This window comes from Daphnia magna, linkage group LG6 (genome assembly GCF_020631705.1).
Source record: "Daphnia magna isolate NIES linkage group LG6, ASM2063170v1.1, whole genome shotgun sequence".
Lineage (NCBI taxonomy): Eukaryota > Metazoa > Arthropoda > Branchiopoda > Diplostraca > Daphniidae > Daphnia > Daphnia magna.
In genome coordinates this window covers 3,918,256-3,930,222 of record NC_059187.1, presented here as the reverse complement: position 1 = coordinate 3,930,222, position 11,967 = coordinate 3,918,256, and the positions used below count along the sequence as shown (strand labels likewise).

At 43.3% G+C, this 11,967-nt stretch overlaps 1 protein-coding gene across 1 annotated transcript; it reads left to right on the top strand.

Annotated features, from left to right (window-relative positions):
* Positions 1-8,416: 8,416 nt before the first annotated feature.
* Positions 8,417-10,414, top strand: LOC116920606. Its single transcript, XM_032926739.2, has 5 exons — positions 8,417-8,548; positions 8,590-8,894; positions 8,966-9,198; positions 9,257-9,802; positions 9,873-10,414. Exons 2-5 carry the CDS (start codon positions 8,600-8,602, stop codon positions 10,095-10,097), a joined length of 1,299 nt encoding a protein of 432 aa, XP_032782630.2. The 5' UTR covers positions 8,417-8,548; positions 8,590-8,599; the 3' UTR covers positions 10,098-10,414.
* The last annotated feature ends 1,553 nt before the right edge of the window (positions 10,415-11,967 follow it).

The following is an 11,967-nucleotide window of genomic DNA, read 5'->3' as shown; positions in this document are numbered from 1 at the left end:
GGGAAAGAAAAAGCTAATTATAAAATCTCTCGAAACACTTCATTCGAATATGCAAATTTTAAAAAAAATCTTTTCGTACGATATACAGTGATACGTGCAAGTTTCTTTGGCAGGCAAATGGGTCTATATCCTTTTAATTCGTTTGGACGGAAGGGATACTATGGTGCCTACCATACCCTCGTTTTCTTTCTATTCTTCTCTTCCTCTACGTTTCTGTCAATTTTCCCACTTTTAATGTTGCACCTTTTCCGCGTTTTGCAAAGAAAAAGAAATAGGTGTAGCATAAAGGAGGGTACGGTATGCACCATACTATCCCCTCCATCAAAAAGAAATAAAAAGATATAGACCCATTTGCCTGCTAAAGAAACTTCCACGTATGACTGTACTTCTATTCTGAAGACGCACGTCGCGCCGGTTTAATTAAAAAGCATTTCACGTGCTCATAGCACAACAGCCACGTGTATCACTTTGGCCGCGCTCATTACTCTAGGCTGTATACGTTTACTCCCTCACTCGTTGCCACACACTCGAATGACCAACGACGTTCTCCGGTGACAAATTCCGGTTCCGAATTTCGCACCTGCCGATTTGCTCGTGTAGATCATGTGTAACGATATTGGAAATCCAAGAATGGCCCCTTTGTTGGCTGCTGTTTTATTGCGACAATGTCCTGAGGCAATTTCGTTCGAGAGCAGATCGGTACATCAACACAAGTTGCTCGGATATTGCGCGACGGGAAATTGCAGGACAAAAGGTATTCAGTTAATGTTATATATACCAAGAGCGACTAAATCGCCATTGGCAAGAAATGAAACTAGCCTATATAAAAGAGAAACATGTGAAAGAGCTCCTTTTTTCTTTTTCCTTTTTTTAAATGTTTTTCTTTGGAATGCTGAATGAAAAGCTTCTTCCCACGGCCCGAAAGAACTTTCGCCGATAAAACAAAAATTGCCAACGGTCCATTATTGATTTCGTGATGAGTTTGCCAATTTCGTCTGTGATGCCAAAGCAAACAAATCCTTTCTATATTTGCGAATCGTTTGTCGGACAAAGTCAAGGCAAGGACAATGAACAAACCAGCAGCACTTGCTGCTCATTCCTCGAAAAGGAGGAACGTGAAAACGAAAGTACAAAAGAGAAACGGTATACATAGACACACAGTGCCAGGTGCAAAAGGTGAGGAGTAACAACGACTATAAAGAAAAAGGGCTTTAAAGAAATGTATACGGATCGTGAAGCGTTTGGTCGCTTGGGGAGGGGGCGAGGAAGACAGGAAGCCAATTCCACGTCAAAGGGATGCAATGTAATGACTGTTGAGTGCGAATGGTCGCCCTTTAGTGGACATATTACACCAGTAGATGAGAGAGAAGATGAGCAGAAAGAGCGGAGATGTGGATATGAAATGGAAACACACGGAAAAGGCAACGCCAATACACAACGACGGTAAGCAATGGAAGTCGTAATATTCTGGTCTTGCTCAAAATTCGTTGATTAACTCGCATTTCGACTTTGTATCCCCTTTTCTTTATCAATCATGACGTCCGCCGTGTCTACCGCTCGCAGCGAGAGAGAGCAGAGAGACGAACGCCCACGCAGAATAATATTCTGGGACGCAAGCGACGACGTCGTCTTCCTGTCCCACTATTTGCATTTCCAGCTAACCAGCTAACCCAACTAATACCGTGTGTATACACAACTGACTTTGCCACATCCGTTTTCCGTTTTCGTGAACTTTGAATTCCTATGTTATTATCCTCCTTTTCACTATGAAAGTTCTTCCTGCAACAGCGCCGGCTGCATACATATAATATTAGTTGAAAGCCTTGGTTCAATTGACTTCGCTATTTACTTCTACAATGGAATTGTTAATTATTGCTTGGCTCGCCAAATCTACTGCAACAAATCTGTACACCGAGGATGGAGCTACATTATGTCACTGGCGGAGCTTTGTCCGCACCTGAGATGCTCACATATCATTATATTAGCGGTTAAAATTTATGCAAATTTGCTGTAGGAACTGCAGATCATTACCTTAAAAAAATGTGTTTTTCTAAAATCAACTACTTTGGAATTAAATTCGGCTGTTTTTTATTTTTCATTACTACGTGCATTACGTTTCAAACTAAGTTTGACGTCATGTCATGTCTCATGTGCAATCCCAAATTCCCACCAGTAAACGGCTCAATGACGACATCGAATAGAAATCTCGATTTTGCAATAGAAAATGTTTAATTCTATTGCTGTTGTATTAATTTCCCGATGGGGATACTATAAAAAACGCATCCTTTAGTACAATGTCAAAACAAACTCGACCAACCCAACTTTTTTCCGAGATTTCCCCCCATAGATGGCGAATGATCGCCAACAGATGGCAACCTTGGCCTTTAGTTTTTCATCTCCATGCTCAAGTGCAAAACAACGTCGCGAAACGGCTGCTGGAGGGCTGGCGAAACGTTAGTATTTTAGTTAATACGTTTTATTTACCAATTTTTCATTATAATGTGGGTGTCCCTAAAACGCGAAAGCGAAACGCGAAACGAGCAGCGACTAAAACGCGAAAGGCGGTGCGAATCAAGATGGTTTGTTTCGCGGTTTAGCCGCTGAATGGTGTTTCATGGGCATCCCTAAAACGCGAAAACGAAACGCGAAACGAACAGCGACTAAAACGCGGAACGCTGTGCGAAACAGCCCCCAGGCAATGGGCTGCGAAACACTCAAATATCGCCTAAAGGCAACCTAAATAGCGAAACGATTTTGCGAAACCCTTATTTAAAATGCCATTGGATTTGGCATTTCATTTAGAGAAATAAGAACCGCGTACTATTCTTTTTTGAGAACATGTAACCCCGATAAGCACTGTAAGCTCTACGCCAACAAAAACTCATGTTTTAAATCTATGGTTCTTTCCAGTCCTTTTTTAATTTGTTGACATTTACTTGAACAAATTCGCGACAAATTGTTAACTTGTATTTGCTAATAGGAAACTAAACCCGACGGGGAAAAAAAACTAGCATTTTAAATATAACAATGTGTTTAGAATCTGATTGAAGTAAATGAAATTAATTGATTGAATTAAATTGAGTTTAAACCAAAAAATGTAAAGCCGTGGGCTAACTGGGATGTTCTCCAGTGCTCTGACCTCTGAGTGCCTTGAATGGTTCCATAGCATGTTAAATTTGGCCTGAAAAAACTCATGAGACTGTTTGTTTGCTGTTTGTTAGAACTTGTGTTTCGTTTGCTGTGCCAAGATTGGCTATCTGTATAGTTCGAAGGAAAGGATCTTTGTCTTTATTGCACAACCATAAAGACTCCGCAGGAATGGTAAGTAAATTGTTTTTTTATATCTATTTATTTGCAATGACCTTGTATTGTACTACACCCATCGGCCATAAAAACAGGTGTATTTTTGAAGAGGCATATTTTGAGACTGAAATGTTTTATCTTGCCACGAAATAAACAGTTGAAATTGTCATCACTGTTCTCTTTTTCTTTATCTGGGTCTTGCTTCGCACGAAAGCAATGAGCATTACGCCCTCTGTTTTCTAACCGGTCGTTTCAACAGCTGTTAAGAGTACTGTGGCATTTTTATTTGTTATTAATTCTTTCAAATCTTAGTGAAAATGAATAAATATTATTGAACTATATGCGTTATTAGTTAAATAACAATTACTTCGTAATAGGATATGTCTTCAAAATCAGATTTGTTTAAAAATAATGGGAAAAGTGGCGAAATCGTACTTTCCAATCAGGATCCCTCAGGTCTCCCCCCATATAGTCGATCCGAAACTTGAAATAAAAATATTCAGTTTGAACTGTCCTTTTCAAGTACTTTCAAAATGGACTTCTTGTGTTTATTGTTTGAGCGACTTTCGCTCGTTCCTGTCTGCCTTAAGCGCAAACGAACTGAAGAGTCAGCATTTGTAGCCGTTAGGATGATGAGGAGAGCAAAGCGGAGGTGTTTAACGAGACCCACCATTCGCCTGGGCAGCGTCCATTCTGGAACATGTGAAAGGGATCAAAAGGTGTCTGCATTTATTCCAGAATCTCGCCCAGCTGAACCACCACGCAAAAGGTCTGCCTCCGAGAACAACGAGTCCTCCGATCATGGTTCGAGCAAAAGAGTTTGTCGGACGGTAATTGCAATCCCTCCAACCCGCTTGCCACCCAACACGGGAGGCGGTGAGATTGGCTGTGATTCCGTCCACCGTAAGAATGTCAACAAGCAGTCTCAGCCAGTACCGAACATTGAAGTCACAATCAAGCAGAAGCAACCCCAACAGCTTCTGTCCGTTGAGCTCTCGGTACAAATCGGAGCGACTCCAAGTGACCCAAAGGTACGAACGGTGAAGGTACGGAATAACAGACTCGATGAACACCCAGTGTCTGTGAAACGGACCTCTGTCTTCGACCGTTTGGGAGAGAAAGGCGTGGATAGAACACCCATCGTGCTGGATCATGCCAAGCCGACTGTCTTTCAGCGCTTGGGAGAAAGACCTTCTCTGGGCTTTGATCGAGAACGACCTAGTCGATGGAAACATGGGATGAAGCCATACCATCAAGCTTCAGGTGTCAGATCCCAGTCGGCTCGTGGAAACACGAAGTCCAACAACAGATGGTAACACAACGATGGGAGAAGTTAAAAGTCCACACAACAAACAGGGACCTTGCTAACCTGTATTGGCTAAGTATTGTAGCGCCAATGTACTTTGTCGCTTAGCGTCGGATGCTAAGAGATGCAAATGTGCGATGTCAATGGACTTTGCCACTCTGGCCGGATGTCAGAGGACTCAAAAGCCCGTCTATGACCGGCCAGAGGGGCAGTACAATGTAGTGATTCAGTCTACTTGTTGGTGCTGTCAGTGCTGTCTCTGTGTAATGCTGTATGTGTGGGTCGTGTAAGCTGTCTATGACTGAATACATCCCTTTCCCCAGTGAATCTGCTACATGGTGGAGATGCTACTGCGTTGTCCACTGACCAGGTACACGTTTTAACTCAGGTAGGCGTTCGCTGTGAGGGGTCTCTGGAAATCGAACTCGGCAATTTATTACCGGGCACGAGACCACAGCAACGGTCTGGGAGAGCGTGTATTTGGAAGTGGGATCGCAGCGGATCCTCGTGTGAATGTCACACGGGAGAGGTGTGATAATAGACGCTGGGGAAAGGAGCCGTAGACGAGCAGCAGAAGAGGCCGCCAAGGAGATTCAGACCTATTACTCGGGTTTGAGGGCGGCAACACCTCTAGCACGATCTTCAACAGGATTGCAGGCAGCAAGCGCTGCTTCATCTCGGTCAAAGGGCCGTTCGAGAGGCCCTCCTGGAGAAGTGAGTGACCTCACTTTGGGACAGAAAGGTACGTGGTTGTCCAGGGAAGTTTCCCTACCGCGGGAGGTTCCAGATCCGTCACAATTCCAGTCTGATTCCGAGCCACGGGGCGAGGAATTCGAGGACGCACAGAGCTGCCAGGATTCTGGGAATCCGGAAGCAGGGGGTGCTGTGACGGAAGGGACATACGAGTCCGTAGCTGCACGTAAGCAGCACGAGGGGGCTCGTGAGGTAGGGAACGAAGGAGGGGTTAACGCACGTACCGGAGCGGGTAACGAGAAGCGACAGGAAGTGCGGGTAGTCGATCGTGATCAGGGATCGCGCACGCGTCAGGCGGAGTTCGACGACCGCGAGTCGCTTATCCCGCAGGTGTCAGTCTCCAGTGTCCAGGAAAGGATCGACGAGCAGCGGAGGAAGTCACGCGACCCAAATTCACTCGGAACGCAGGGGTCGGTGACCGGAAACCGAGAGGTGTGGCAGGGGTCGGCGTGGGTGGAAGACGCTGCCGACAGAAAACGCATAGTTAGCGTGGAAGCCGATACCTCTGGGGTCATCAACCGATCGTCGGGTAGCGACAGCGGACAGCCGTTGGAAGCGAGGAACGACGAGCAGCGAGGGGTGGGCTTGGAAAGAAGAAGCCTGCGCGAAGGCCTACGGCCTAGAGCGTTTAGTACTCCACAGGAAGCGGCAACGGTGAGACAGGGACGCGGCGGATTCAGTGTAGGAGGATCGCCAAGCCGACAGTCTCTGGAAGATCCTGAACTCGAGTGGGACCCGTTTTTGGAAGAGGAGGAAGACATGGCGGAACGCCCAATGTTCCACTACAAGGAGCCGGAAAATTTCCGGGGCACGCCAAAGGAAAACGCAATGGAGTGGATAGACCGGTTCGAAAGGATTGGTCGCCATAATCGTTGGTCGAATAACGATCTTGCAAGGGCTATTGATGTTTCGCTCGAGGGTGCTGCCTACAAATGGATTGTAGGCCTTGAGGCGAGAAACGCACGCCCAGAGCACTGGGAGGACCGGGAGGTCCAAGTAGCCGGAACTGAGGACGAGCCAGCACACTACAGAGAGGTGCGTGGGCTCAAGACGCTTTTCCTGAAGCAGTTCGTGGCGGTAAACCTGAAGCGGCAGACGGAAAGGAAGCTGCGCATGCGGGTCCAAGGAAAGGAAGAAGACATCACGGAATACTACCATGATGTTATGGATATGTGCCGCATGTTTCAGCCAGACATGGCTGAAGAGGTGCGCATAGACCACCTTTTCAGGGGATTGAGCCCGGCTCTCTACGAGAGGCTTTACGTGTTGGGCATTAAATCGTGTGAAGAATTCCTTGAGGAGGCGAGACTTCACGCGGATGCCGTAAAAACAGCCTATGAGAGGGGGTATGAGGATGCGCGTAGAGAGCGCGAGAAACCGGCAGTCGGGGCAGTAGGCCTTGACAAGGTGCAAGACCTACAGCGCCAGATTCAAGAACTGAGGGACGAGCTAGCCCGGGCAGGAGATCCTTCGAAGAGGAAGGAGAAAGAAGAGGATCAAGGCCAGCCCGACCCGAATGCAGTCGTTTGAATATTGGTGTTTAACCCGGATTAGTTTTATCAAATGTTAAAGTAGAAAACATGGGGGACTCTATTTGTTATGCCTTGTGGGGTTTGTTATCCAGTTTAGGGAACCCATGTCAGTAGGTAGGAGGGGGGATGTAGCGCCAATGTACTTTGTCGCTTAGCGCCGGATGCTAAGAGATGCAAATGTGCGATGTCAATGGACTTTGCCACTCTGGCCGGATGTCAGAGGACTCAAAAGCCCGTCTATGACCGGCCAGAGGGGCAGTACAATGTAGTGATTCAGTCTACTTGTTGGTGCTGTCAGTGCTGTCTCTGTGTAATGCTGTATGTGTGGGTCGTGTAAGCTGTCTATGACTGAATACATCCCTTAAACCCAGTGAATCTGTTACAGTATCAAGAGCGGTGAGGTGACCACTGAAATATGTGGTCAACTCACTACTCTGAACGGATTGCCTTTATGGGGGATTATTTTTACAAGGGACCTTGCTAACCTGTATTGGCTAAGTATCAAGAGCGGTGAGATGGCCACTGAAATATGTGGTCAACCTACTACTCTGAACGGATTGCCTTTATGGGGGATTATTTTTACAAGGGACCTTGCTAACCTGTATTGGCTAAGTATCAAGAGCGGTGAGATGGCCACTGAAATATGTGGTCAACTCACTACTCTGAACGGGTTGCCTTTATGGGGATTTTTTTACAGAGTTGGGCATAGCAAGGAATTTCCTGAGTGTTGGTTGAGCTTTTTTTTCTTTGTGTGTTTTTTTTTTTTTTTAACATTTGGCTTGTAAAAGGTTAATTTTTTTTTCGGACATGAGTTAATGAAATTCCCGTTTATACACTAAATTTTTAAACCATACCCATTTTGTTGTGTTCAATTATTTCATCAATTTCATCAAAAGTCTTTAACTTTCCACTTCTGCTAGACAGTTCCACATTATTAATATATAATGCGGAATTTGTTCTTTGGAGCAGTTACGTTTGCGTCTCGTAAATGGACGTAGATTGTTTACATTTTGGCTGGTCGATTCGCCATTGTTTGCAGCCCTAATTTATAATATAATAATAATAATGAAATTGTCGTCGTTTGATCTTAAAACAATTTATTTGAGATGAGCAGTGCAATCACCATGGCAATCACTTCCAAAGAACAAATTCCGCTTTTTATATATAATGTGGAACAGTCTAGCAGAAGTGGAAAGTTAAAGACTTTCAGAAATTCTTGGACCATTTTTATTTTTTTAAATTATACGAGCATTTAAAAATTAAAATCCAAAAAATGAACTTTGCATAAAAATTAATTCTACGCACGATAAAAATTTTTCTAAATGAAAAAAAAAAATCAAACACCTTAATGTAACAATTCAAAGGGGGTAGTCCCATAAGAGCCTACGTTAAAGTAGGCCCTCTAGTTACACACCCGGCCAGAGTTGCCGATGTTGACGATTCCAATTTTCATCCCATTTTCGCAGTCGACGGCTCTGGGAAGTAGGGCCATGGTCTATAAACTGGAGGTCTACGGACTGTCGTCTGCTCCAGATTTTGTCTGCTATTTTTTGAAACTAAAATCCGGGCATCCGGTAGAGGCGCTGACTGTCCGCATCAGTCATAACAATTCATTGTTAGGACATGGTTAGGACCTGGTGCATCATTTGGAAAAGTAAGTTTGAATGTGTTAACATGTTTATTATGGACTTTCAGGACCAGCACAATGCCAAATCGTTGCTTTGTGCCCAATTGCAAGACTGGTTATCCAAGCAACAAACCAGCTTCTACACTATCATTGTTCGCACCACCCAAGGATAAAGCTCTCTTCAAACAATGGGAGCAATACATTCCTCGTAAGGATATAAAGCTAAAACCATCATCAAGAGTGTGTTCCAGACATTTTGAAGAAGATGACGTCATTAAAGGACGCATGATAAAAGGGAAGGATGGAAAAGAAATCTTCCATGCGTGGAAGAACTGGACCCTTAAAGAAGGAGCAATTCCAAGAATTTTTCAAGGTAACTATAACCATATATTTATACTCAAATAATAAAACCTTTTTACAGCTTCTTTTATCAATGTAACATAGATTGCCCGAGTCATCTGACAAAGCCAAAACCAGCAGCCAAAAGAAAATTACCAAAAGATAGAGAGACTGCTGACGTTAGGAAGCATAAGAATGCTAAGCACCTGGATGAGCCTCAAGAAGACATTGATGATGTATTCCAGAATTGTGAAGGGATGCCATGGTTGTCTTTTAATCCGAAAGACTGTCCATTACCTCCAACTTGGTTTCGGATTAATTCCAAAGATGAGTCTGCGGTAATATATATTATTATGAATAGTTTTATGTTTGGCTAATGAATTATTATCATTACAGGTCCCACTTTGTGTTCAGTTTGAACTCATCCCGGGAGAAACAACTGAATCAAAGTCGGTCCACTTGAAAAACGGGCAGGTTTTTTTGTCCTACAATTCCAAAGTACTTTATACTACGTTTCTAAATCAAGAACAAAATGAGGAAACACTGTGCCAGCAGTTAGCAAGGATTATCAAGAATTTCGACGAGGCGCACAAATGCCACGGCATAAGAGAAGGGCGGTTTGCCAACATTAAGTTTTGCACTGGAGCTGTCCTTCAAGATGACACTTGGAGATCAACCAACTGCAAAACCTTTTTCGACGTAAATAATAAGAATTTCTATGACTCAAGCTCTCATTCCCTACCTGAGGACGTCTTGAAATGGGTACAAAAAACCATAGAGATAGGAACACCGGTGTGTTCCGAGTGCTGCACGATAAGGCGAGCTCTGGTGAAAAAAGTGACTCAGCCGAATCCTATTTCAGAAAAAGAAAAACTGACAAAGTTGAGAGCTGATTATCGATTTGCACAGCAAAAACTAGTTCGTAACAAGGAAACCGTGACTGTAAGTTTTGTTTCGTATTTTGTTTACAAATGATTTTAAATTTTTTAATATTTCGAATTGATCCCTGTAGAAAATGGAAAAGGAAATTGGTACTATGGAGGCACAGGAGCACATTTTGAGAATGGAAAAGCAGAAGATAGAAGCCGATTTAATTGCGAAGGAAGATATTATCAATCTTCAAGAGGCGGAGCTATTCAAACTCCGTTATGGTTTTGCCCAACAAGCCAATGAAGTGAAAAAAAGTGAAGAGAAGTTTAAAAAGGTTCTTGATAACCTAAATCAGAAGGTATATTGATATGTGCGCTTGCGTATGTTGGATGTGATAGCATCTAGTAGTTGTTAGCTAGTTTTGCGTAGAAGTATTCTTCTCAATAACTTTTCAACATGGTCTCTGAACTGTTTATAGGCGATGAGTTCATGACGCTGTTTTTTTCATATAAGCATATTTTTTTTTGTATTGACAAGAATTGTTTGTTTTGACAAGAATTATTTTTCCCACCAACTTTTTTACAAGTATTTTTCTAACCAATTTTTCAATGTGGTCTGTAAACAGTTCATTGGCCATGGTTTAATCATGGTCTATAAACTGTGGTTTAATGACGCGGTTTCCTTTCTTGTATTAATATGCATATTCATTAAACAAAATGAAATGGAAATAAAAAATTAATTTGACATGACATTGTATAAATGGCTAATCTATAACTCATGTTATTTTTCAATATTATTAAGGAACGGCTTGTAGTGAGAATGATCATCGACAAGTCAAACTGTGGAGAAGGAAAAGGTATGCGCTATGATGCAGAGTGGTTGATGGAGTGCCTCCTAATGAAAATTAAGAGTACTCGGGCATACAAACATCTACGTACAAACTGTTTGTTACCTCTTCCCTGCCCGGATACCATCCGCCGACTTCTTAGTTCAATGCCCTGTAATTTTGGATTCAATGAGGAGGCTCTGCTTTCAATCAAACGTCAACTAGAGGGCTTAGATTTGAACTTGAGACGAGGATCATTGGTTTGGGACGAGATGTCGTTGACCAAACATGTTAAATATGATGCTCAAAAAATGCATTTTGAGGGATTCATTGACTACGGTCCGGAAGGAATTGAAGATCGGAATGTGGACTTTACTGAGCAAATGGCGGACCATGCTCTTGTATTTATCTTTCGACCTTATCGATCGTCGTGGATCCAGCCGATCGCTGTGTTTGCCATAAAAGGGGCCGCGCCTGGTCATGTTATTTCACGACTGGCCACGAAAGCAATTGTTGCGCTGGAAGCAGTTTCCGCTCGAGTGACGTCGGTCACGTGTGACGGAGCTCAAACGAACAAAACGGCCTGGGCGGATTTCGGAATAAGAGGATCGCCCGACGAGGACGGAAACATTTCATGTTCGATAGAGCATCCCACGTCAACGGAACTAGGTGAGAAGATATGGTTTCTCCAGGACGTTCCGCATCTATTCAAGTGTGTGAGAAATTTTATCTTCACCCGTCAAAGAATGGTGCGACCTCGAAGAAAGAAAACAGTAAAAGCGAAAGGTGCTGAAAGCGCCATAGATCTAGCGCAAGAATTCCCATCTGCGGCCGAATCACATTTTTATAATGACAAGATTCAGGTACAAACATGTGTACGTACATCAATATATTTTAACAATGAATGTATTTTACAGTTTAAAGGGAAAGAAGTCCGCCATTCAGATTTTGTCCGACTTTTCAATTATGACAAACCGGAACAAGACGGTATGGGCATAGCGTTCCGTCTAACTGATGAGCACATCCATCCAAACAGCTTTTCTAAAATGAATGTTCGGCTAATGGCACAGGTACATATTATTATATTAAACATATTTTTGCTCTAATCACATATATCTAAATATACTAGATATTTTCGCATTCAGTTGCAAAAGCTTTTGAATTTTACCATCTGAAAAATCCTGCTACAATGGAAGCTTTCAAACATACCGAGGCAACTCAACAAATGTGCCAGGTTCTTAACGATGCCTTTGACGTTTTAAACGGAAGACAATACAGGGACAGAATAACGCTAGGCAACTGGGAAAAAAACAAGAAACATCTGGTTGATCTCCTTGATGCCATAAATGAAACTGAAGAACATTCACGGGCGTCTAAGTTCAACGGGCTTCCTTTCATTTCGAATACGAGT